This window comes from Rhamphochromis longiceps, linkage group LG4, assembly GCF_057381845.1.
Source record: "Rhamphochromis longiceps isolate RC_006_pf linkage group LG4, R_longiceps_female_GT1.1, whole genome shotgun sequence".
In the NCBI taxonomy this organism is placed as follows: Eukaryota; Metazoa; Chordata; class Actinopteri; order Cichliformes; family Cichlidae; genus Rhamphochromis; species Rhamphochromis longiceps.
In genome coordinates, this window is record NC_140560.1 from 5,461,150 (window position 1) to 5,489,056 (window position 27,907).

Below are 27,907 nucleotides of genomic sequence, written 5' to 3' on the forward strand. Positions count from 1 at the left end.
TTTTTTCATGCATCCCGTTGTGGAGAATCTAACAATAACCTGCAACACACCCAGTGAGCTTGAGTTGAAGTGGGTTTAATAAACACATTGCAATGTGGAGAGCTGACTGTAGCTGACTCAGCCAGTGTTGTTCTTTATACATCAATATTACCAAAGTTTACCATAAGGCAGCACTTACACTACACTGTGCAGTCTAGCTAATTTCTCTCATTACTTATCCTATCTGCCAGCTCCATGCTATGAACAGAGTGTAAATCACCCCATGAAACGGCTGTGCCAGGTTCAATGCAGGGATGTGCAGTTCTGGTTCTCAAGGCTCCTGTCCTCCCAGTTTCAGATGTTTCCATACTTCAACACAGCTGATTTAAAGAATCATTCACAGACTTTTTTGTGCGTGCATTAGCAGTTGCATGCACACAGTACACCCGAGCAGCTTATAGTTCCACATAACATTCACTACAAATTGGACAATAATAACTACAATCCTACAGAGATCTGGCACCTGCACAAGAGAGAAGGTTTCATCATCCCCTTACTGAGATTAGGAGGAGGTCACAAGTAAAGCTAGAAGCTAAGCAGGCCATCGCAAGTTTTATCTTCACCAAAACCTGGTTATCAACATGAATGAGCTACAAATGTGAACGACTCGCAACATTACGAAAAACAGTAGCATAAGAGTCCAAAACAAAAAACTAGCAGTTCAGGGGGCTGCTGTGTGGCCAGCAGTCTAGATGGAGGAGTTCAGACGAAGACTCTGACAGGACTGGAGGCTGACACCAGTGGAAATGGGGACCCTTGAACAGAACAGGACCAGGCGGTGCAGAAACCTGGTGCTGGTGGAACAGGACTAGGAGGTGCAGAGATCTGTGGCGGAGAAGGAGCAGGACCAGGCTGCGCAGGGCTCACACAGAATACATATATAAACAGAGGGATAACAACTATAAACCAAAACTAGGAACAAAATCCTGACCTCAGAATTTCAAACAAACTAGAATCAAAAGTCCAAACTAGGGCTGTAAACATTAATGCGATTAACACAATTAAAATTCTTAGTACATTTAACCCATCTGGAGCGCAGAATGAACAAACTGCCCGATATGCTTTGACAGAGACATTTCAGTGATTTTGAGTCATTCTGCACTCCAGATGGGTTAACTGCGTTTAAAATTTAAATCATGTAAATCGTGATGACGGATTAATCCACGTCAATGAGTTAACATTGACAGCCCTAGTCCAAACACAAATGCTGGGTTAAACACCCAGGACCGTGACACTGTGCCAGAATAATAACATTGTGGATGTGGCTGTTGAGCTAGCTCCTCAGAGAGGATAGGACTGTTCACAAGAAAAGAGGAGGGGGACTCTGTATTTAAACAACAGCTATTGCACACTAGATAAGATAAGATGACCTTTATTAGTCCCACAGGTGGGAAATTTGTTTTGTTACAGCAAAAGTGCAAAGTTATGTAGAAGAAATTAGAAAACACTGGAATGCAATAAAATAAAATAAAATAAAAATAAAATACTATATACAATAGAATAAAATAGAAATACAAATGCTATATACAACTGAGTAAGAAAATACAAAAGTACAACTTCGTCAGAAGAAGAGTTGTACAAGAATTGCACATATAGCAGTCTTATTGCACGTGTGAGGGTTTGATCAGCTGCAAAGTCTTTATTGTGGAGTCTGACAGCAGTGGGGAGAAAAGACCTGTGAAATCTCTCCGTCCCACACCGTGGGTGCCGCAGTCTCCCACTGAAGGAGCTGCTCAGTGCTGTCAGAGTCTCCTGCATGAGGCAGGAGATGTTGTCCAACAGGGATGACAGCTTAGCCGCCATTCTCCTGTCACTCACCACCTCCACTGGGTCCAGAGGGCATCCTAGATGACCAGATATACATATTAATGTCTGCTAACTTCTCCTTTCTTAAAAATGAAAACATGACACGTCCCCACACACAGACACATACAAACATATGCACGCACACACGACCTGTTGTGTGTTACTCGAATGTGTAATTATGTGTAATTAAAATGATTAGTAAGGTTAGAATCTTCGGGTTGCTTTCTAGCCGGTTTGGGTAAAGTGACCCTTTAAATGCAGTTTACACTTATTTAGAGCAAAAAAAGTCCAACGTGAAAATAATACCCCCCACCCCGTCTTTAAAAAAGCTATCAGCCAAAAAGAAATCTAAACACAATTGTTTCATTAGTTTATTAATAATTTCCTAAATAGTTGAAATTCTTTATGTGTGTAATGAGATTTAAGCATTTCGATATTTTGGCAGCAGCCTTTATTTGAATTTGGAGTAAAGCTGAACAACATCCATGTGCACAGTAATGACACAATGATTAAAACCACAAATGATGAGGTTACATTTAAATTTAGCAACAACGATGATGATGATGATGAAAATGATTATTATTTGCTATAATAAGTGCATCAACTTACACATCACTTGTTATTAGAATACAGTATAAAATAGATCATAGCTACGTGGAGCTCAGCACTCTTCAACCTGAGGATAGCTACCGAGTGTAAGTAATGTAACTGTGTGTGACCACTCACCTCACTTAGTTATATAAAAGTAAAGTGTGATTTGCTGGAACTATCCTCTGTGTTTTGACTGGAATAACTGAATAATTAATAAATTTAGCGTTACTGTGTTACATACCAAAATGTACACAGCTCTTTGATTATTTGTAAGTTTATTTTTATAGTTGTTCACTTTTTGCCTAAAATTCAGAATTTGTATTTTTGATAATTCTATCAATATTTGGTACACATGTCTCATTAGCATTTTCCTTTAGAAAGAATAATCAAATATCATTACATTTAAACACTGAGTCCTATGATAGAACAGTGGCCTATGACCTTGACCTGCGATAATGATTAATAATGCAAATACTGAGACTTTAAGTCTCAGTATTTGCTGAGTGTTTCATAATTATTTATAAACTAAGAAATCTTTTTCTAAGCAACACAGAGAGCACATTTGGGCTGATAATGACTGAATTATTAAAAGTATTATCGTGCTGTGGTATTTATTCTGTTTTTGAACAGGTCAGGTTTCACTTCTACTCCAACTGAAAATAAAAAGTTGGCTGCCCTTTCATTTTCTTTTTCACTCATGATCATGATCCTCTTCACACACAACTGTCTTCATACACTGTCCTTGATCCACCTTCTTCGTTGTGTCGTTCTGCTTAAAACTGATATAATGCGGCTCTTCCTCACCATCAATGGTGTAATTGTTTGAAATAACTGCAACACAAACATTAGAATATCATACGTCAGCAAATTGAAATACTTTCTCAGTTCATCTGTTATTGTAATGTACTGTAACTCTGTGCGCACACACTTTGAAAATGGACAAGGTCTTCAGACTTCTCAGCTTGTTTCCTTCTCCTGCAGACCAGGAAGACCACAGTCAGGACCAGCAGAAGCAGCAATAGGGGCGCTGAGACTGAGACGATCGTGATCATACTCACTACAACAGAAAAACATGAGAAAAACATGAAATTTGTGTTATTTAACATACAGTAGAAATGTTTTTCTCAGATATTAAATGTTTTATATTGCCACTGTCTGAGTGGAGTGTATCCTAACTTCTCTTGTCTTCCCCGACAGCAGTTGCCTCTCACAGTCTCTACACTGATTTCTATGTGAAGGATTGGTCAGGCCACAGGATATGATTTAAAACACTTCCTCCCATTTGCCTTGCCTAAGTGACTCTCTTGTAGTTTCAGGGTCAACAATGAGTAACCATAGTACACAGAACACAAACAACTGGCTGTTAGCACAAAACAAATGACAAAGCAAAAAAAAGCAAAAAACACAATTATTGACTGAGACAGGTTTTTTTCGCTAGTGACCAAAAAAAAGTAAATAACAACATTAAGGTAAGTAAACCAAGGCCATGAACAGATAAGTCAGTACTAGCCAGAAGAAAGACGGTCCAACAAAGATTGGTCTGGTAACTTAACTGGCCATTTTCAATTCATTTTAGCAGATGGAGTAACAACTAAGCAGATTTTTGTGGTGCTGATGAGTTGGCCAGCTAATCACATTTTTGCTAACTTTATCATCACCAAAAGGTTAGCTTAGCTACCTCAATTTTACTGAGATATGCAGCATGTATATAGCATTAGCTGGTTCGTAACATCCAAGTTAACTTTTCTTTTTATTACCCTATGTTTAACTGTTACTAACCAATACAGTCAATCCCACCGGTTCGTATAACATCAAGTACATGTCACCAAGCAATATAATAGTGAGGAATGCCTTGTGTATGTCTCATCCCTGTTTTGGGAGTTCTCATAAAAATGCATGTTAGGTGGCACTTCACCGAACAGCCACCAGTGTCATTAATAATAATGGTTTTCTGAGGATGCCCTGAGCTCAACGGACACCCAGAGAATATATTTGTTTTTTAGGGTAATTTTCAAATCAATTATAGGTCTTACTTAAGTACAGCTTCAATCCAGCCTTCTTAATGGTGACACTCATTGCTGTGAAGGTTGAGGTGAATTTCCTCGAGACAACTACGACCTCATACACACAGCTGTAGTTGCCCTGGTGTTCATAGTCAGCTTCAGGAAAAGTAAAGGAGGCTGAGTTATTGACAGCTGGCTTGGTCTCTGTGATGTTGGAGCCCGAGAAGATGAGGGAGAAAACCCCTCCAGGAAAGTGGGAGGAAATGGAGCAGGTGAAGACAAAGTCATCACCTCTGATGACCTCTACACCTTCAGGACCCCAGACCAGCCCAGTGTTAGGAGATGTCAGGCAGATGCTGGGCTGCTGCAGTGTCACTGGGTAAAAGTGAGACAGAGTAAACACAATTTAGGGTCGATTAAGGATTCTGAAGATGCATTGAAACTATTAAACAAGCTGAAGTGAAGCTGATATTTCTGGGTTATATTCTGTAGGAAAAACTAATTGAAAAGTTCCACTGCCATTTGTAATCGATATGCTGTTGGATTAGAGTGCTGTAACAAAATGTACAGACTTTGCAAGGTGAGATTGTCCAGCAGGGAACAGGGGTTATTGTAGCTGGAGCTATAAAAACATAAAAGTCCACTTTTAAGCACTGCTCTCAAAATAGTCTACCATGGAATTCTGCTTGAGTATTTAATTTTCTGGCAACTTTTTACTTTTCATCCTTACATTTTCAAAACACATATTATATTCAACAGTGTCTTTTATAGTGTTTATACTTGGGGGTTAAAGTGGGCTGGAATGAGTGCAGGTGCCTGTAAATTACACAAGTTAAGTCACGGTACTTCAGCAGCTAGTCCTGAAGAAGAGGAGCAAGCACTTTGGAAGTAATGTTTTTTAATTGGCAGGTAATTCCAAATGTAACATTTCTATCAGCTCAAGATCAACAGAGACACAAAAGGTAAGGACTGTGACACTAAATTAACTGCAAATTTAAGATTACATTTAATATCATAAGTCGAATTACATATGGGATTTGTACATGATGTGTTTTGATTAAAAAAAACGTTTTATTGTGAAACATCCTGCAAAATAAATTAAGCTCTACTAACTTTGTGTTATTTCAATGTTGCATAAAAATATTGGGTAGTTTTGTCCGGGATAAACAGGTCAGCTTGTTGTACTGTCTTGGGCTTGTGCACAGTGGCTGTGGTGCTCATGGTTAGTGTTAGGTTACATGAAGTAAAGGAAATTAATCTGCATTAAAGCTGATGATGCATAGATCAATTCACTAAATTCGACCTTTGCACCAATTGTATACAGTATACGGTTAGTTTAGGAAAGAGATTGTGTTCAATTTCAATTTTCATTTTCAATTTATTTATACAGCACCAAATCACAACAACAAGGCGCTTTATATTGTAAGGTAGATGTGAAAGATCTGCTCAAATCTTTTTGAATGCAGTTGTGCAAATCCACAAAGAGCTGCCTCCACATTAAGAAAATCTACTGGACCTCACGTTAATTATTATTCAGTTATTATGAGTTATGATTCTTTTCCTCACGCTGAGCCACTACAACTGATCTTAGGGTTTCGCCACCATTTGCACTGGCGAATCCTGCTTTAACCCTTCACTCTACTGATTTTCCTGTTTAGTTGTGGAGGAAAAGTTACCCTCTACATTATAGACAACAGAAAATAGAGCTTTTTAAAAATGCTTTTATTATCATATTAGTATAGCACTACCATATTTTTTATGCAAACGTACTGGAGGATTTTTAACCCTAACCCTGTTTTGTCAGGAGAGATGACATCCATCCCACTTCGAATGGAGCAGCTCTCTCATCTCATGGAAATTTGGCCGATTTGTTTGGCCAAACCCCACAAAATGTGACTATCCAGAGAAGCAGAGTTGCAGTTAAATATGCCTCTGCAACTTCTCTCCTCCTGTTGTCTCCCTAAAATCATCCCGGCGGCCATCCCCTTAGAGACTGTGTCTTAAAACAAACTAAAAATCGGGAAAAAAATCACTTAAACATGAAAAATCACAAAGAAAGAATAATGCAATATCCACTTTCACACCAAAGAGTAGAATAGTGAAATGCAGATTATTAAAAATTAGGTCTCTCTCATCCAAGTCCTTGTTGGTAAAGGAATGAATAATTGATCAACAAATCACTTTAGACTGCTTACAGAAACCTGGTTGCAGCAGATTGATTACGTTAGCTTAAATGAATCAATGCCTCCTTCAGAATCCTCGAAGCACAGGCTGAGGGGCGGTATGGCAGCAATTTTCCACACCAGCTTATCAATCAACCAAAGACCCAGAGAGTATTTGAATTCATTTGAAAGCGTGATGCTTAGCCTTGTCCACCCTAATTGGAAAACTCAAAAACCAGTCTTATTTGTTATCATCTATCGTCCACCTGGACCTTACACAGACGTCAGACGTTTTATCTGATTTATTGCTCAATTCAGATAAAAAAAGGATTGTGGCTGATTTTAACATCCATGTACAGGCTAAAAATGACAGCCTCAACATGGCATTTATTCTTTTATTAGGCTTTGCTCAAAATCTAAAAGAACCCACTCACCGCTTTAGTAACACTTTAGATCTTGTTCTAACATATAGCATAGAAACTGTGATGATTAGACGTCATCACAGTAGACGTCTTTCTGAAAGTGCTGTAACTGACTTTAACCCTCTGCACAGCAAATTCAAAAGTGTTAAATGTTTTGGTGTTAATAGTCTTCTTGCAAAAGTAGAGTTAATTTTACTCTAAGCAGAGTCACATTCTTTTAATGTAACTCTGAGGTGTAAAATGATAGTAGTTAAAATCGAATGTTAAAAATGAGTGTTTCTCTGTCAAATCTGGAGGTGTTACAATGGAAACATTAACTCTTGACCTCTTAACTCTGAACTCCTAGAGGGGCTATGACACCAATAGAGTGAATTCACAGACTCCGCCCCCAGCACGGCTCCAATCGAAGCTGAAGTGAAGCCGTTTCAGAACATTTTGCTCTACATATTTGAGTTGTTTGCCATGCTTGGTAAGTCATTTTTTCAAAGATTGTTTCAGTTATTATTATGAGCTTTTACTTCTGTGGCTCTTTGGAGTTGAGACAAAGCTGTGTGAAAGGCATTAGCCATGTTGCTCGGTGAAAGCATAATATTCTGTTTTAGCTAGCTGAAAGGTATTGTTTGCGGGCAAATACCACAGCCTTGAAAAAAAGCTTGCATGTGAATTTTCAGTCAAACTTTTGGTCAAATACACCTAAAACAATGTCTAGAATGTGAAACGTTGGTATAATGGTGCTACTTGAAGCCTGAAAACGATCGCCCATTAAAAAAAACGAGCAAACAGCAGTAGCAGGCGTCCTGACTGGATTCTACGTTAGCATAGATCCCTCCAGAGTTTTGTGCACACGGTTTAGGTAAAAATGAAAAAGGTTGAGGTTTTACATTTAGTTCAGTATTACCTGTTGCCTGTGTCCTTGTCTTTTGGGAAAATACTTTACACAAGTAATGGCTCAAAGAGGATTCCTTTTTTTTTTTTTACTGTGCTACAATTGTTTACTATTTGTGCCATTAATTAGTGTCAACTAATTTTTATTCAATTTCCGCACAGGATATGCTTGTGAAGATGGAATATGGGGGAGAGCAGAAGTGCGTTTAAGTTCCACAAAGTGATGAATGAAGGACATGCATATTGTATTGAAGAAATAAGTGATGAGAATGCTGTTATTTGCATTTACCATGTCAGACCTTTTGATAAACAAAATTCTAATGAAAGTGAGAACATGTATACTGTTACATCTTTCAGAAAATGTTTTGAAATTGTGGTGCACAGTTCAGAATAAATGTTTTTCAAAAACCATTGCATCTTTTTAGTAAATGTTTATTTCCAAAAGAAATTTCTAGTTCAGAACAGTAAAATTCCCGCTATTTAGAATGAATTAGAAGATAACTCTTACGTAGTTAAACTAAAATACTCTTTGAGAGTTAATATATAAACTCTTAACACCAAGTGTTAAATTATCAACTCCAGACAGATTTGGTGTTTAACACTGAATCAGAGTTAACGTACCAACTCTCCAAAAAGAGTTAAATTAACACTCTCTGGTGTGGACCCATATAGACACTTTAATAGTGTTGAAATCAAATCTGACAGTGTTAATTTGGACATGCTGGATTTGCTGTGTGGGGTCACCGGACGCGCCGGCGCGTCAAAATCATACGACCGATTTAAGACGACACAGCTACAAGATGCAGCGAGTCAGAGTCTCCATTTCAACTTGGGTCGAAAGTGCGGACTTTAAACTACATACCAGTTTTTGGAATTGTGTCGATGGGCCACGTAAAACCAGAGTTATGATAAAAAATACACACAATGTTTTTTTCAGAACAAAACTTACTCAAGTAAATGTAACGGAGTAAATGTAGCTCGTTACTACTCACCTCTGGTTTCGAGGTAACATCCTGCTCCTGAAATTCCGATATATAATCTCCAATACAATGCTTAGAGCATGCTATACGAAATAAAGGTACTGCAATGCAGTAGTTTGCATTATATCTGATTAATAGATTCCAGTTTGTTCATGTAAATGGACAGTCTTCTTCAAACACTAAGTTTAATTATGGAGTTCCAGATTGTTCCTTGTGTAACGATGTAAAAGAATGAATATGGTTTTGTTGTTGTTAAATTCCTGTTAAACTTGGGATCGCAACCATGGGTTTATTTTGAAACTTTTATTTTGAAAATCCGCAGCGGAAGTCTGCTACTGGTAAACGGGCTTTCCCTAAGCTAGTTAGTAGCAATGAAGCTTTTGCTGTGGTAAGTTCTTCCTCAGTCCGCCCTGACTGAACATGAGTTTAAAACATATTTGAAAATCCTCATTGAAGTTAACATGACAGTGCATTAACAGCATGAACTGCCCATACAGTAGCATCTGAGTAGATTTCAGTTTTATGACCTTGTTTTGCATTTATGGGTTAGACGGTAGGAAAAATGGACACGCTGAGCTAGCAGCTAACAGCTAGAGGAGACTGTCGTGTCTAATAATTTTGAAACTTCTCTTGATAGTTTGGGCGGAATCCTGTTGCTGGAAACCCATGGTTATTCATGTCCCATGTTATTGCAGGTATGTGTATTTGAAACATGTATTTGGTTGAGCTGCAGGCTAATTCTGTTCAAGAAATACTGCTTATTAAGTTTTGCCCAGTAGATGGCAGCATTGTTCCATTTACTATTGTACATGAAAGGAAATTTTGGCTTTGGTCTGGAAGTTTATTTATATTTACATGAATGTGCATTTAAGTGAATTAATTTCTCTTTTGTTACCTAAACCACAATGCAGTAATGTTTCTATTTTATTTTCCGTGATAAGTTTTGTTGCCATTTTATTTTTCAATCAATATTTGTTTTTTATTTATTTTAAGAAAACTGAGAGTTCCACTATACGATCATTAGCTTATCCGTTAGTAGCAATGAAGCTTTTGCTGTGTTTGGGCGGAATCCTGTTGCTGGAAACCCATTGTTATTCATGTCCCATGTTATTGCAGAGACCCACAAAAAGGGGAATAAACCACGCCTGAGCCCTACCCATCTCGAGTCCAGAGAGTTTTACTCATACAGCACCGGAAATAGAGACTGAGGGGGGTTACACTTGCTAGGACAAATTCTGTTTGCATTATACATGCTTCACTTATGTGGTATCATTACAAGACATAGCATACATTGTCAATGCTATGCACATAATACCCAGCTTTATCTAGCCATTCAATTAGGCTTTATTTATACTGTGCCCCAAGGCGCTTTACCGGTATATTGTAAGGTAGACACTCAATAATACAACTGAGAAAACCCCAGCAATTTAACTAAAGTTCTTTCTCAGAGTCTGGAAACTCAAGTATTTTGCTCTATCTCATCAGCATAATCTACTGATGATGTTGTTTTTGTATTTTTAACTTGCCATCTTTGCTAAAGTCACCGTTAAGGTTGCTAATCAGATTTCTTCTGTAACAGTAAAGAAAAGGTTTATGGAATTACGTATCTTACTTAACATCTCAACTTTCATTTTGAGTTAAAGAAAATAGGTTTCTCTTACCAGCAACAGACAATCCGACAGGGTCACTTTTTGGAGAGCTGAAGTCTTGACTTGATACTCTTGTCTGATACTGACACTGGTACGATCCCTCATTACTGAAGTTCACTTCAGTGATGTTGAAGGACGCAGAGTTTGTACTCGATGTTTGGCTTTTCCTGAATGAGCCTGAGGTCTGCTGCAGAGTGAATGTTCCACCTAAATGCTGAGTAGAGATTGAACAAGTGATGCTAACGCGATGTCCCCAAGTCACCTTCCCCACAGGCATCACGAAGACACTGGGCTTTGGGAGGATCACTGAAGAAATATAACACATTATTAGTTTATTTTCTTTTTGGTGAGGAATAACTCACTAAATTGAATTTCAGTATTCATCCACATAAATGATAAATCATAATAGGCAAATCTTTTTTCTTACATGTAACAGATATTCTGACAGAACTGCTTTGAGGGGAGCTGAATTCTCGCCCTGAAACCCTTGTCTGATACTGGCACTGATACAATCCCTCATTATTGAAATTCACTTCAGGGATTCTGAAGACAGCAGAGTTTGTGCTTGATGTTTGGGTTTTCCTGAATGAGCCTGAGCTCTGCTGCAGAGTGAATGTTCCACCTAAATGCTGAGTTGAGATTGAACAAGTGATGCTAACATCTTGACCCCAAGTTACTGCACCACCAGTGTTTGATGTGATGGTGGGATTTGGGAGGATCACTGAAAAATAAATAAATAACATAGTGGGTGTTTCATCTTAGAAAAGGTATGAGTTTCATTTCACTTTAGCTTCCTGTCAACTCAATTCCATTTCAATTAAGGTGACAGTGGCACAGAGGCTGAAAGGATAACTTTCGGTTGAGAAATGGAGACTTACAGTTCTTTAACATTTCATCAGCAATCAGCCGAAAATTTTACATTTCAATTTTTACCAGTAACAGAAACTCCGACGGAATCACTTTGTAGGGATCTGAAGTCTCGACTTGATACTCTTGTCTGATACTGACACTGGTACGATCCCTCATTACTGAAGGTCACTTGAGGGTAGGGCTGCCACGATTTGTCGACTAGTCACGATTACGTCGACTATCAAAATCGTCGACGACTGATTTAATAGTCGACGCGTCGTTTGAAGCTTTGTAAGATAACAAAAGACGCAGGAATAAGTGGCAGGATTTAAGAGTTTAATAACGGACTGAAACAGAAGATGGCAGCATTGCATGTACAAGGATGTCAGCTACCGTTAAACCCCGAAGAAGAAGAAGAAGCAGTTGTGTCCCAGCGCAGTTTCCAACAATGGCGGCAGCTAGTTAGTTTTAATGTTACTCTTATTATTCTTTCTGGGTCACAAAATAAACGTTTAACATATTTTCAGGCGAGAATGTAGCTGTGTAAACCTCAAATATCGGCTCAGTTTATCAGGACACCACATATTTTCAAAAGCGCTCCGACGTTTTCGGAGACATCTGTTACCCACTAGCTCGTTAGCGAGCCGGGGGCTAGGCTCACTAGCGCCGTGAGAACACCGGACTCCCCGCAAATCGTTTTCAAACCCACCGCCGTCTTTCGCTACTCAGGTTAAATATATATGAGTCACTTAGATAACTTAAAATGTTATTGTTTGGCTTTTTTTTTTTTTTTAGTATTTTATTTGTTCCTGAGTAAATCAGTTTGTCTGAGATTAAAGTTATAGTTTTTACACAGCTGAATAAACGTCAAGCAGACAACTGATTATCAGAAGTGTGAGATGCTCCAGAGTATACTCCAGTGTCCTGTTATATTTTAGATAGCAAGGAGTTTATTAAACTTCACCGAAACAATCTGCAAATTTCATTAAAATTTAATAAACTATCATCTTGTCTTTATTTTTAGTTAGCACAGACCTTAAACACTTAAAGCTGTAAGCTAATGATAGTTATATAAGAGCAGATGCTGCTGGTGCAATAAGCTGTAGTTTTACGTCCAATGGATGATGATCTGATTAGTCGACTAATCGCAAAAATAATCGGTGACTAGTCGACTATCAAAATAATCATTTGTGGCAGCCCTACTTGAGGGATATTAAAGGTAGCAGAGTTTGTACTCGATGTTTGGCTCTTCCTGAATGAGCCTGAGGTCTGCTGCAGAGTGAATGTTCCACCTAAATGCTGAGTGGAGATTGAACAAGTGATGCTAACGTCTTGGCCCCAGGTCACATTCCCCACAGGAATCATGGAGATGCTGGGCTTGGGGAGGATCACTGAGAAATAACCGAATAGTGGTCTGTGAGAAAAGTGATATCTTCCTAGCTTCTTTCATTGCCTTTGTGAACTACATGAATACACATTGAAACAATGATTGGAAAATATATTTTCCCTTTCGACTGTCCAGCCAATGTTACTAAATGTAAATTTACCCTGTATTTAGCCAAATTCCATGCTATTGTTTTCTTTCAGAAAATCCAACTAATTGAAACCTTGCAAATCATTCTGACAAATGAGTGGATCAAGTGAGCAGAGTGAAGCTGACCCCCCACCCACTTGAAACGTAAAGGCAAATAGGCGGAGCGGTTAGTGCTACGTTTGTGCAGATTTGTGCAGGTAAAATTAGCGTTTGTGCTGCTACGGTTTCCGAGATATTAAACTTTATTTTATAGGTCATTCAAAGGTCACCATCCCCCCAGACTGCTCCAAAACGGGCCAAAATGGTCTACTTTTTTAGTGCTACGTTTGTGCTGGTTTGTGCAGGTAAAATTTGCGTTTGTGCTGCTTCTGTTTTAAAGATATTAATGAAAATGTAAAGGTCAAAAGGTCAACCAGCCCCCCCACATTACCCAAATCCAACAAAAGTGGTATCAAACGTTTGTGCTACGTTTGTGCTGGTTTGTGCTGCAGAAATTTTTGTTTGTGCCATTATTTTAAAGATATTAACAAAAATTTCTAGAGGTCAACCAGCCCCCCCATATTAATGGAATCAAACAAAATGGATGTCAAACGTTTGTGCTGGTTTGTGCTGCAAAAATGTTTGTTTGTGCTGCTAACATTTTAAAATGTTTAATAAAATAATGTCTTGATGCGTGCTTAATCATCCAGGTAAGTAAATCCCAAAAGGTTGATTCTGTTCATCTGGACATTTTCAGTTGGAGAAACGTTTCGTCACTCATCCAAGTGACTTCTTCAGTCTCAGCTGACTGCAGGTTTCCCCAACCTTATAAACACCCGTGAGTGAAGTTGCCCCCCCTACCTTCTTCAAATCGAACAAAATTGATGTCAAACATTTGTCCTGCAAATTATTTTGTTTGTGCAGGTTATGTTTCCCTAATTTTATAAACAGTACATGTACAGTGAGAGAGAGATGTTACATCTGTCTTCACTTGCATCCCAGTCATAGAAGCGTTGGAGGTCGTTCATAAGAGATTACAGGATCATCCCAACCTCAGCAACAGGACCACTCTCAGCACTGATCAGTTGTGTTTGCTTTTGGAACTGTCTTAATTCCACCTATTTTGCATAAGGGTCAGTACAGGCAGAAATCTAGGTGTGCCATGGGTTCCCACAGGCCCCTGGTCAAAGTCACCAAACCAGTTCGTAAGCAGGTACAGGTGTGGCCAGAAGGGTCCTCAGAGGCACTGCTTTTCCACCACAGGCTGCCACACACGACAACACCACAGACTTTCAGGAATATACAGAAACTGTCACTGCCTACATCCCAAAATGCATCGATGATGTCACAGAGACCAGGACTATCACTGTCTGGGCCAATCAGAAACCATGGCTCACAGGTCAGGTTTAAATGCTCCTAAAGTTGAAAAATGCAAGCCTTCAGAGCCGGGAATTAGGTGAGTCTAAGAACAGCAAGGGCAAACCTGTCACGTGGCATCAGCTACAGCAAAGCTTCAGCGACAGCAGAGATACTTGGAGGCAGTGGCAAGGAATACAAACCATCACAGACTACAAGCCCACTCTACAGACCGTGGTGACACAATCCCCAGACAGTGTGTGGAGATCCCTCCACCATCATTACTGAACCCAAGAAGTCATCTATCTCCTGCCTTAAGGACTACCGTCCTGTCAAACTCACCTCCATCATTATTAAGTTAAGTGCTTTGAACGGTTAGTCATGCATCAAATCAAATTATTGCTTTCCCCCAACCTGGATCCATTTCAGTTCGCATACCGGTCAAAACGCTCAACCGATGATGGAATTTCAACTGCCCCTCACTCAGCCCTCACACATCTGAACACTAGAGACTCATATGTCAGAGTGCTGTTCATAGACTTCAGTTCAGCATTCAACACCATCATTCCCCAGCAACTCATTCACAAACTGGATCTGCTGGGGATCAGCACCTTGCTGTATAACGGGCTGCTAGATTTCTTGACAGGAAGACAGCAGACAGTACGGGTCAACAGCAACACCTCCAGCCCAAGAACACGGAATACGGGGGCTCCCCAAGGATGTGTGTTGAGCTCCCTTCTCTTCACTCTGCTGACCCACGACGAGATCTACTACAGGGGTGAAGTTAACCATCTGCCAGAGTGGTACAGCAACAACAACCTGTCCCTGAATGTGGAGAAGACCAACAGTGACTCTACTTCCTCTGCAAACTGAGAAGCACAAGAGATTCAACCCCCATTATGAGCACCTTTTACAGAGGCACAGTTGAGAGTATCCTCACCAGCTGCATCACTGTGTGGTATGACTCCTGCATTGGGTTCTGCAGGAAAAAATGACAACGGGTAGTGAGAGCAGCCGAGAGCATTGTGGGGACCTCTCTTGCCTCCCTCCCCAGGAGATCTACTGCACCTGCCTCATCTGGAAGGTCGTCTCCATTACAGGTGACTCCACTCATCCCTTCAACAGCGTCTTCAGTTTGCTGCCATCAGGAAGGATACTGAAGAGCCTCCGGGGCAGAACCAGCAGACTGAGAGACAGCTTCGTCCATCGGGCTGTCAGGATGCTGACCATCTCTGGATCGAGAAGGGGGGCCCAAGGGTACATCTTTCGCCATCCTACAATGCTGTGATTGTAGCCATTCCCCACTTTCTGTGAATGGTACTCATGGCCATTGATCAATAGGCTTTGATTAGTTGTCATTGATCAATGGTCATAAGAATTTGCATACTAACAATCATGGAATTAACCCCCCGGCACATTGTTCATTCAGTGGCGCTAGTTTTCTTCACTATGCAAATGTACTGTTTATATGGTTGGGGAAACCTACAGTCAGCTGAGACTGAAGAAGTCACTTGGATGAGTGACGAAACGTTTCTCCAACTGAAAATGTCCAGATGAACAGAATCAACCTTTTGGGATTTACTTACCTGGATGATTAAGCACGCATCAAGACATTATTTTATTAAACATTTTAAAATGTTAGCAGCACAAACAAACATTTTTGCAGCACAAACCAGCACAAACGTTTGACATCCATTTTGTTTGATTCCATTAATATGGGGGGGCTGGTTGACCTCTAGAAATTTTTGTTAATATCTTTAAAATAATGGCACAAACAAAAATTTCTGCAGCACAAACCAGCACAAACGTAGCACAAACGTTTGATACCACTTTTGTTGGATTTGGGTAATGTGGGGGGGCTGGTTGACCTTTTGACCTTTACATTTTCATTAATATCTTTAAAACAGAAGCAGCACAAACGAAAATTTTAGCAGCACAAACCAGCACAAACGTAGCACAGTTGATTGACACCCATTTTGTTTGATTTAATTAATGTGGGGGGGCTGGTTGACCTCTGATGACCTCTAGAAATTGTTATTAATATCTTTAAAATGATAGCAGCACAAACGAAAATCTTTGCAGCACAAACCAGCACAAACGTAGCACAAACGTTTGATACCACTTTTGTTGGATTTGGGTAATGTGGGGGGGCTGGTTGACCTTTACATTTTCATTAATATCTTTAAAACAGAAGCAGCACAAACGCAAATTTTACCTGCACAAACCAGCACAAACGTAGCACTAAAAAAGTAGACCATTTTGGCCCGTTTTGGAGCAGTCTGGGGGGATGGTGACCTTTGAATGACCTATAAAATAAAGTTTAATATCTCGGAAACCGTAGCAGCACAAACGCTAATTTTACCTGCACAAATCTGCACAAACGTAGCACTAACCGCTCCGCCTATTTGCCTTTACGTTTCAAGTGGGTGGGGGGTCAGCTTCACTCTGCTGATCAAGCGCACTTATAGTCTTGTAGGCTGATAGAAGCTGACTTACAACTTCTTTAACATTTCATCAGCAGTCTGCCCAAATAGAAAATTTCACATTTCAGTTCTTACCAGTAGCAGAGATTCTAACAGAATCACTTTGAGGGGAGCTGAAGTCTCTGCTTGAAATCCTTGTCTGATACTGACACTGGTACGATCCCTCATTACTGAAGGTCACTTGAGGGATATTAAAGGTAGCAGAGTTTGTACTCGATGTTTGGCTTTTCCTGAATGAGCCTGAGCTCTGCTGCAGAGTGAATGTTCCACCTAAATGCTGAGTGGAGATTGAACAAGTGATGCTAACAGTTTGGCCCCAGGTCACATTCCCCACAGGAATCATGGAGATGCTGGGCTTGGGGAGGATCACTGAAATACAAAACACAAAACACAAAATCATATATTTGCCTTTCTGAGGTTTAGCTCTATATTTCAAATTGTTGTTGTTTTAATTAATCTATTTGAGATGATGAAAAGAAAAAGACAAACTAAAGTTCCTCCTTACCTGTAACAGAGAGTCTGATTGAATCACTTTGAGGGGAGCTGAATTCTCGACCTGAAACTCTTGTCTGATACTGACACTGGTACGATCCCTCATTACTGAAGGTCACTTGAGGGATATTAAAGGTAGCAGAGTTTGTACTCGATGTTTGGCTTTTCCTGAATGAGCCTGAGCTCTGCTGCAGAGTGAATGTTCCACCTAAATGCTGAGTTGAGATTGAACAAGTGATGCTAACGTCTTGACCCCAGGTCAAGTCTCCAGCTGGCCTCTTAGAGATGCTGGGCTTTGGGAGGATCACTGAAGAATAAATAAATAACATAGTGAGTGTTTCCTTTCAGGAAAGGTATGACTTTACATTCCAACTTGGTTTCAACTGAACTTTTATTTAAAGTTAACAGAAAACAAAAAAAGGAAATATCTTTGTCTCTTACCAGTAACAGAAACTCTGACAGGGTCACTCTGTGGGGATCTGAAGTCTCGACCTGAAACTCTTGTCTGATACTGACACTGGTACGATCCCTCATTACTGAAGGTCACTTGAGGGATATTAAAGGTAGCAGAGTTTGTACTCGATGTTTGGCTTTTCCTGAATGAGCCTGAGCTCTGCTGCAGAGTGAATGTTCCACCTAAATGCTGAGTTGAGATTGAACAAGTGATGCTAACGTCTTGGCCCCAGGTCACATTCCCCACAGGAATCATGGAGATGCTGGGCTTGGGGAGGATCACTGAGAAATAACCGAATAGTGGTCTGTGAGAAAAGTGATATCTTCCTAGCTTCTTTCATTGCCTTTGTGAACTACATGAATACACATTGAAACAATGATTGGAAAATATATTTTCCCTTTCGACTGTCCAGCCAATGTTACTAAATGTAAATTTACCCTGTATTTAGCCAAATTCCATGCTATTGTTTTCTTTCAGAAAATCCAACTAATTGAAACCTTGCAAATCATTCTGACAAATGAGTGGATCAAGTGCACTTATAGTCTTGTAGGCTGATAGAAGCTGACTTACAACTTCTTTAACATTTCATCAGCAGTCTGCCCAAATAGAAAATTTCACATTTCAGTTCTTACCAGTAGCAGAGATTCTAACAGAATCACTTTGAGGGGAGCTGAAGTCTCTGCTTGAAATCCTTGTCTGATACTGACACTGGTACGATCCCTCATTACTGAAGGTCACTTGAGGGATATTAAAGGTAGCAGAGTTTGTACTCGATGTTTGGCTTTTCCTGAATGAGCCTGAGCTCTGCTGCAGAGTGAATGTTCCACCTAAATGCTGAGTTGAGATTGAACAAGTGATGCTAACAGTTTGGCCCCAGGTCACATTCCCCACAGGAATCATGGAGATGCTGGGCTTGGGGAGGATCACTGAAATACAAAATCATATATTTGCCTTTCTGAGGTTTAGCTCTATATTTCAAATTGTTGTTGTTTTAATTAATCTATTTGAGATGATGAAAAGAAAAAGACCAACTAAAGTTCCTCCTTACCTGTAACAGAGAGTCTGATTGAATCACTTTGAGGGGATCTGAATTCTCGACCTGAAACTCTTGTCTGATACTGACACTGGTACGATCCCTCATTACTGAAGGTCACTTGAGGGATATTAAAGGTAGCAGAGTTTGTACTCGATGTTTGGCTTTTCCTGAATGAGCCTGAGCTCTGCTGCAGAGTGAATGTTCCACCTAAATGCTGAGTTGAGATTGAACAAGTGATGCTAACGTCTTGACCCCAGGTCAACTCTCCAGCTGGCCTCTTAGAGATGCTGGGCTTTGGGAGGATCACTGAAGAATAAATAAATAACATAGTGAGTGTTTCCTTTCAGGAAAGGTATGACTTTACATTCCAACTTGGTTTCAACTGAACTTTTATTTAAAGTTAACAGAAAACAAAAAAAGGAAATATCTTTGTCTCTTACCAGTAACAGAAACTCTGACAGGGTCACTCTGTGGGGATCTGAAGTCTCGACCTGAAACTCTTGTCTGATACTGACACTGGTACAATCCCTCATTACTGAAGGTCACTTGAGGGATATTAAAGGTAGCAGAGTTTGTACTCGATGTTTGGCTTTTCCTGAATGAGCCTGAGCTCTGCTGCAGAGTGAATGTTCCACCTAAATGCTGAGTGGAGATTGAACAAGTGATGCTAACGTCTTGGCCCCAGGTCACATTCCCCACAGGAATCATGGAGATGCTGGGCTTGGGGAGGATCACTGAGAAATAACCGAATAGTGGTCTGTGAGAAAAGTGATATCTTCCTAGCTTCTTTCATTGCCTTTGTGAACTACATGAATACACATTGAAACAATGATTGGAAAATATATTTTCCCTTTCGACTGTCCAGCCAATGTTACTAAATGTAAATTTACCCTGTATTTAGCCAAATTCCATGCTATTGTTTTCTTTCAGAAAATCCAACTAATTGAAACCTTGCAAATCATTCTGACAAATGAGTGGATCAAGTGCACTTATAGTCTTGTAGGCTGATAGAAGCTGACTTACAACTTCTTTAACATTTCATCAGCAGTCTGCCCAAATAGAAAATTTCACATTTCAGTTCTTACCAGTAGCAGAGATTCTAACAGAATCACTTTGAGGGGAGCTGAAGTCTCTGCTTGAAATCCTTGTCTGATACTGACACTGGTACGATCCCTCATTACTGAAGGTCACTTGAGGGATATTAAAGGTAGCAGAGTTTGTACTCGATGTTTGGCTTTTCCTGAATGAGCCTGAGCTCTGCTGCAGAGTGAATGTTCCACCTAAATGCTGAGTTGAGATTGAACAAGTGATGCTAACAGTTTGGCCCCAGGTCACATTCCCCACAGGAATCATGGAGATGCTGGGCTTGGGGAGGATCACTGAAATACAAAATCATATATTTGCCTTTCTGAGGTTTAGCTCTATATTTCAAATTGTTGTTGTTTTAATTAATCTATTTGAGATGATGAAAAGAAAAAGACCAACTAAAGTTCCTCCTTACCTGTAACAGAGAGTCTGATTGAATCACTTTGAGGGGAGCTGAATTCTCGACCTGAAACTCTTGTCTGATACTGACACTGATACGATCCCTCATTACTGAAGGTCACTTGAGGGATATTAAAGGTAGCAGAGTTTGTACTCGATGTTTGGCTTTTCCTGAATGAGCCTGAGGTCTGCTGCAGAGTGAATGTTCCACCTAAATGCTGAGTTGAGATTGAACAAGTGATGCTAACGTCTTGACCCCAGGTCAACTCTCCAGCTGGCCTCTTAGAGATGCTGGGCTTTGGGAGGATCACTGAAGAATAAATAAATAACATAGTGAGTGTTTCCTTTCAGGAAAGGTATGACTTTACATTCCAACTTGGTTTCAACTGAACTTTTATTTAAAGTTAACAGAAAACAAAAAAAGGAAATATCTTTGTCTCTTACCATTAACAGAAACTCTGACAGGGTCACTCTGTGGGGATCTGAAGTCTCGACCTGAAACTCTTGTCTGATACTGACACTGGTACGATCCCTCATTACTGAAGGTCACTTGAGGGATGTTGAAGGTAGCAGAGTTTGTACTCGATGTTTGGCTTTTCCTGAATGAGCCTGAGCTCTGCTGCAGAGTGAATGTTCCACCTAAATGCTGAGTTGAGATTGAACAAGTGATGCTCACAGTTTGGCCCCAGGTGACTGCACCAATAATATTCTTGGTGATTCTGGGCTTTGGGAGGTTGACTGAAAAATAATATATGTGAAAAGTTCATATTTCCTTTAAACTAAAGAAGGAACTTGTCATTAGGAATTACATTAAAATTATATTAAATTAAATTGTATAAATTTTATCAAAAGTTACCTGTCACTGAGAGTCTCACAGAATCACTTAGAGGGGCGTTGGAGTCTGGAATCAAATCCCTCTGAAACTGACACTGGTAGGATCCCTCATTGTCAAGGTTTACATTAGAGATACTGAGGGTAGCAGAGTTTCTGCTTGATGTTATTCTCCTGCTGAATGAGCCTGAGGTCTTTGTGAAGATAAATGCTCCACTTAACTGATCAGCTGTGATCGAACACGTGATGGCGACATTCTGACCCCAGGTAACTTGACCAGAAGGACTAATGGAGATCCTGGGTTTTGGTTTGTCTGTTGAAAAGCAAAACAACATAGAGTTGAATGTATAACATCTTCATTTTCATTTTTAAAATTAAAAGAGGCAAATAGTGAGCATGTAGTCACAATAAGCAGAAAAATGCATTTTTTTTAAATAATGTAAGAAATGAAAGTTTTTGAACGTTTAGACTCTCACGCACACCTTTGGCTTGGATTTTCTTCTAGAAAGATTGAATGATTACAACATTTAATATCTAATATCTAATATCTTTAGTTCATGGTTAATTCAAGCAGTGATTAGTTGTTACTTCAGTATTTTGTGTGACATCTAAAGTGATGACCATCTATACCTTATTAAGTATTTATAAATGAATCTTTTTTCTCACCTAAACAGGCAACGCCAGCATCCTCACCATGTCCGCAGTCATGTTTCCCCAAACCACTGTGCTGACATGCGGTTAGAAAGCTTTCAGTTCCTGAACAGGCCACTTCGTCAAGCCAAATCTGTCCTGTACCTTGACCAAAGTGAGCTGATCGATAGGTATTTACTGCTGCCCCACAGCCCAGCTGTCTGCAGACCACTTTTGCATCATTTAAGTCCCAGCTGTCATCACACACTGTTCCCCAGGAGCCTCTGTGATAGATTTCAACTCTTCCAGAGCACTGAGTTGATCCAACTAATCTTATCTGTCCAACTATGAAAAAATTAGAGAAGATTAACAGAGTTTCAATGTTTTACACACAAAACACATGGAAATTATCAAATCTATATGTACAGGAGAGGCCTGCAGAATTTGCTCAACTAAAACAAATGCAAAACGAACAGGTGGTCCTTTGTTGCACATTAAGAGAGAAATTCCGAGTTAGCAGGTGTAACAGTCAGAGCCATGGAACAACATACGGACAGTAACACAAACTGAATATACAGTAAATGTTGCTACAACCTGTCTCAACTAAGAATAAAAACATTCAAACTCGAATGTAACATATGCAGGTAAAACATCCATCGATTTTCTTTCATTTCTGAGTTGCAGTGGGGCTCTATCCTATACAAGCTGTCATAGAAAAGGAGCCAGGCAGCAACCTCGACAGGTCACCAGTCTGCCGCGAGGCTAACTCATCCAGCCATTCACACATTTACACACATGGTCAGTTTAGAATCACCAATTAATCTAACCACATGGATGTCTTAACCTTGGACTGGGGAAGCTAGAATACTTGGGGAGAACATGCAAACTCCACACAGAGAAGACCCAGACTAGGATCTTCACGCTGTGAAGCAACAGTCTTAACCACTGCATGCATGGCTTCAGACACTCTACCAGTAAAAACAAAATCTTTGGGACTCAGCAATGAAAAAGAGTCTAGCTGAGTTGTTTACTTGTATCATTTGGAGATGAGCTCTGCTTTTTTGTCTATTTTGTTTTTAAGCCAAAAATAATTAGAATCATAATATCAGATTGTCAGAAAATGTGATTTGGATTTACCAAAACAGAAGAGTTAGGACATTTTGTAGCATCAATGACTAAAGTAGCTTCAAAGAAATGTCCAAAGATACATATTCATGTGTTAAGCTTGAACCAACCACAAAATTTTCGTCTCACCTGAACATGTGACACCAGCATCTTCACCATGTCCACAGTTATGTTTCCCAAATCCTCTGTGTTGACATGTGGTTAGAGAACTTTCAGTTCCTGAACAGGCCACATTATCAAGCCAGATTTGTCCTGTACCTTCACCAAAGTGAGCTGATCGATAGACATTTACTGCTGCCCCACAGCCCAGCTGTCTGCAGACCACTTCAGCATCATTTAAGTCCCAGTCATCATCACAGACTGTTCCCCAGGAGCCACTGTGATAGATTTCAACTCTTCCAGAGCACTGAGTGGACCCAGACCCAGCTAGTCTGATCTGACCATCTGTCAGAGAGATATAACAAAGATTCAAAATCCAAATATTTCCCACAAAACAAAAACAGGAATTTGTTACATGGGAGAATGGACCAACCTGCAACAGGTGAAGATGTCATGAAGAGAAAAGAGACTAGAGGGAAGAATCAAAACGATGCATCAGTGTGTCCATGTAAAATTCTACATCATAAATGGTAAAACTGTTGTTCATTCAACTTGAGAACACAAGAATTTCAGTGAAGAACTGAATTTTTCCAATTTCTCTGTAATTATTTTTCTCTATAAAGAATATGGCCGGTGCTACCCATGTGTTGAATATTTTAAAAACATAAATTTCACAGCTCAGCCTTCTCAACCCAACAGGAGTTAAATTGATGTCTGATGTATTTTTGCTTTTTCAGTGTTTCACGGTGAACAAAGAAAAAGAAATACATCAGGCTACTTACAGCTTTGTTCTTAAATCAATGACTACATGCAAAACATTCATATCTAAAGCTTGAAGATGATGTTGGCCATTTAAGGATTTTCAACAATGTAAACTGCTCCCGAATCGTCACTCTAACACTAACACAGCCATTTTGACATTTAATTATTTTTTGTTCATTTTTATATCTTAATTATATAAATCATCATGTTTTATTCTGTGTTCAACGCTGTTACTCTTCATTGATAAAAGACATAACAGCAGTGGGATTTTCTTTTCCACCTGTGACTCTACATGTTTGTAGTTTACAAAACTTTATTTTATAGTTTTTTAATGTATTATTTTATGCTTTGGTAATGATTCAAAAACTAAATTTGTTGGGATAAAGCACTAATAATTTTCCTTTGATCTTGAAAGGAGACACAAATTCCTTTGGGGCTGTGCAGTGCATAAATACACCAAACTACCTGCTGTGGTGACCTTTTGTGAATAAGCTGAAAGTAGCTGCAGCTTCTTTAGACATGACCAGTCACACAGACCTCTTTCACCCCCCCCCCCCTTTAACTCACCTAAAACCAGTCTCTCTACATGACCGCACATCCTGGTCAATGAAGGTTTTCCAGCTCAGCAGTTAGACAGAAACTGTAAGATAGCACAGCAGTGAGGTTTGCTGCTTCTCCGCCAGTAACAGCATCAGAGTGTTAATGTTTTAAAACTCAACATTTATCTGAAGCTTCATGTGCAGTGATGGAGAAGTAGTACAGCTGCCATGATGTACAAATATTATACCAATATTAGAGTGAGACAGAGGGTCATATTGACTCACTCAAAGCATAATGTTATCTCTTATGAATGATCAGTCCAAAATAAACTTAAATTAGCTTAATGTAAAACAGATACTTACCTGAATGGCCTATTTCATGAGGGTTTACAAATTCTTGCTAGCTTCAGAAGATGCTCAGTTTGAATGCTGGAGCCGCAGTGGCCTGGGGAGATTTGGTGAATTTAACAGATTACTCTCCATGTGATACAGTCGAATCATGTTGCCACATATGTTGAAGAGTTAAACACTTCAGCTGATATAAACATTTTCTTCTTTGATCTCAAAAATCAACACAGTCTCTCTGTGGTTTTTGGGACATGATTACTTCTGTTCTCTTCCTGAAAGGTTATGTCTAAGCAATAATCATATTACTTTTATGTTCTGATTTTATCTGTTTTGATTTTATATACTGTTGTTTGTTTGTTTGTTAATTAGTTAGTTAGTTTATTTGCTTGTTTTATTCAATTTTAAATCATGCTTTTTATTTGTTCTTGTTTCTAATGTCTCTGTAAAGCACTTTGAATCACCTTGTTGTTGAATTGTGCTATACAAATAAACTTGCCTTGCCTTGCCTTACTTGGATAGCTTTGTGTGTGTAATGGTAGTGCAGGCTTTACCTCTGTTATTCTACATGTTGGTCTTAGTTCTGGCCAGCTGGGACATTTCCCCCCCTCAAAAGCAACATTATGTAACATGTAATCCATTATTGTGTAAACAGACCTCACAATGATTGTAGCTAAACTTATAACTTCAGTTTCTGAGGTCAGCATCATCACCCGTACCCTAATGATATTAATAATATTACTGTGTTAAATTGGGCATCAGTAGAAGGGTCATCAGCTTTTGTTTTGAGAACGTTGTATTCTCAAGAATGAAAGAACTGCTGAATTTTGAGGAGGTAAATTTGCAAAATAAGCTGTTTGTAGAGATCGACTTCTTCTTTCTTTGAAATAGAAAGTTTTTCATGTATACTGCCCCAGTCTGAACCCTGACCTGAGTTCAGGGCTCACAGGATATCCTAGGATTTATTGCTGAGTACAGTTGGCTTTAACACTGTATCAGTGCTTTTATTAATGTAACGCAGTCATGTTTGCACACTTTGCAAGTCTCACTGACCAATCAAAGCAGTTTAGACAAAAAGTCCTATTTTAGCCAAAGGTTCCTGTCAAACTTTATAGGATAGGATACTGGAGGAAACCAACACAGGGACTTGGAGAACATTCTCCCTGTTTCTCTTGAATGTGCTGTAATCACACAACTAATCACAAAAAATAACTTGGACTCATTGGTGTTTAATAATTATAGACTTATTTCTAATCTTTTATTCCTCATCAAAAATTGAAAACATTTTATTACAAGTAACTAAATGAATATCTTACATGTCGCAGTCTTTACTTTTCCATGGAGGTTTCAGATCCAATCACAGCACAGAAACAGCAGACTGAGTGCTGCTCAGTCTCAGTGCTGCCTTTGACACTATGGAGCGGGACATTTTAATTCAAAGGCTTCATGGCTCTGTTGGTTTAACAGGTGGGTTGATGGTTGGCTCTCATCATACTGAAGACTTGAGGGGCTTTTGTGTGTCTATTAGCGGTTTAATATTTGCACAAATAAAAATTCAATCTGGTGTTCCTCAAGGCTCGATCCTTTGGGTCCATTACTCTTTAACATTTACATGCTCCCACTTGGTAAGAATCATAACATATCCTACTCTTCTTGTGCACATAATACTTATCAGTTTTCCTCTGATGATCTGACCTCTATTCAGAAAGTAATGAGCTGCACTGATGGCATTAATCACTGAATGATTCACAACCTTTTAGAACTAAACAGATTGAAGACAGAAACATTTGCTGTTGGTCCAAAAAAGTCAGAGACAGAATATTTATCATTGCCTTTTCTAAAATGAAGTGGGTTCAGTGAAGAAGGGCAGAGATAGCTCAGTAGGTAGAGTGTTCGCCCCATGATCAAAAAGTTGGAGGTTCAAATCCATCGAACAGCTCGCCTAAGATACCTACACACTGCTCCCCGGGCGTTGAATTGTTAGCTGCCCACTGAGTTAGTGGGTTAAATGCAGAGGACTAAACAATTTTTTATACAGGATTAATAAAGTACACATTATTAACTTTAAACAGTTTGCTTGATATCAAAGCATAGACTATGCTTTGATATCAAGCAGGTTAGATCATTATATGCTCTATTTTCTGTACACTCCAAATCATCAGTAAGACGACTCCAGCACATTCAAAATGTACCAGTCGGAGTGCTTATGCAGAGATCTGACTCTATTACCCCAGTATCAGGATCACTTCATTGGCTTCCAGTGCAATATAAAATGATTGTATTAGTTCCCAAAGCACTCTATGGTTTGACCTCCTACTACATCTTTGACTTGCTCACTGTTCAAATACCAGTCAGATCACTCAAGTCATCAGCTGCAGATCTTTCAACTGATCGTAGATTGAGACCCAAGTGTGCCTCAGTTTCTGTGGTCCTGTTATTTGGAACACCTCTCCTACTGATCTGGGCACATCTTGTGCACATCTTTAGTCATTTTGGCCAATTTTTAACATAACCAAAATAAACAGACTTCCTCGCATATGTTTACTAAGACTGAAATGTCTTTGTCCGTGTCTGCTTTTTAAAAGTTGTAATATCTGTTTGGTACGGAGCCCCGCAGGGGACATGGGAGAAAAAAAATGAAGACGGACTTTTGCGAGATCTCGCAAAAGTCCGTCTTAATCTCGCAAAAGTTTTAGCCGCATTCTTCGTAGGCCGCCAGCTCGAAGCCGACCGGGAGGTCGAGGCACGATGTGCCGGGAAAGCGGTGTTCCTCCCGGATGTAGTAGATCTCGACCTCCCATTAGCTTCGAGATGGTGGGTGTCAGATCTCCGAAAACGTCGGAGCACTTTTGCAAATATGTGATGTCTTGTAAACCGAGCAGGTATCTGACATTTACACAACTACATTCACGCCTCAAAATATCTTAAAAGTGTATTTTGTGACCCAGAAAGAGTAATATTACAACTAAGTAGCTGCCGCCATTGTTGGAATTCAACTTTTGCGAGATCTCGCAAAACTTTTGCGAGATCCCGAGTTTGTTTTGCGAGATCCCGAGTTTGTTTTGCGAGATCCCGAGTTTGTTATATTATAATATAATATTCTAAAACTAAAACCTAACAACTAAGAACTAAAATGAAAAAAGCGAGCTCACTCTAATAACTGACACTGACCCGAAAATCAAATTAAGGACGTCTAAATTATGCTTTTAATGTAAGATTAAATGCTATAATAACCATAGTAGGCATTAACAGGGTTATTACTAGTATTATTATTGCTTACCACCAGTTTTACTCCCCAGATTAAGTTCCCTTGATGTGAGGTTTTCCTCTTCTTCTTTCTGCAGTGAAGTGAAATTTAAGTTGAAGATTCA

At 39.4% G+C, this 27,907-nt stretch overlaps 1 protein-coding gene across 2 annotated transcripts; it reads right to left on the reverse strand.

Moving 5' to 3' along the window:
* Positions 1–1,662: 1,662 nt before the first annotated feature.
* Positions 1,663–27,880, reverse strand: LOC146670885 (uncharacterized). 2 transcript variants are annotated; one of them, XM_085402998.1, is made up of 21 exons: positions 27,817–27,880; positions 24,555–24,636; positions 24,220–24,292; positions 23,324–23,359; positions 22,921–23,235; positions 21,703–22,011; positions 21,062–21,349; positions 20,650–20,943; positions 20,222–20,515; positions 19,806–20,099; positions 19,161–19,454; positions 18,733–19,026; positions 18,317–18,610; positions 17,672–17,965; positions 17,244–17,537; positions 16,814–17,107; positions 10,965–11,258; positions 10,550–10,843; positions 4,470–4,814; positions 3,365–3,493; positions 1,663–3,267 (listed from the first exon to the last, which is right to left on the reverse strand). In XM_085402998.1, exons 3-21 carry the CDS (start codon positions 24,248–24,250, stop codon positions 3,128–3,130), a joined length of 4,827 nt encoding a protein of 1,608 aa, XP_085259124.1. In that variant the 5' UTR covers positions 24,251–24,292; positions 24,555–24,636; positions 27,817–27,880; the 3' UTR covers positions 1,663–3,127. The 2 variants fall into 2 exon arrangements, with proteins under 2 accessions (XP_085259124.1, XP_085259125.1); XM_085402999.1 differs by lacking the exon at positions 18,317–18,610.
* Positions 27,881–27,907: the final 27 nt, after the last annotated feature.

Coding starts and splice junctions, on each gene's coding strand:
- LOC146670885 (XM_085402998.1), bottom strand. CDS start 24,250: ATGTGCGGTCATGTAGAGAGACTGGTTTTAG. Junction 17,108..17,243: donor AATCAGACTCTCTGTTACAG/GTAAGGAGGAAC, acceptor TTTGTATTTCAG/TGATCCTCCCCAAGCCCAGC. Junction 3,268..3,364: donor AGACCTTGTCCATTTTCAAA/GTGTGTGCGCAC, acceptor TTTGTGTTGCAG/TTATTTCAAACAATTACACC.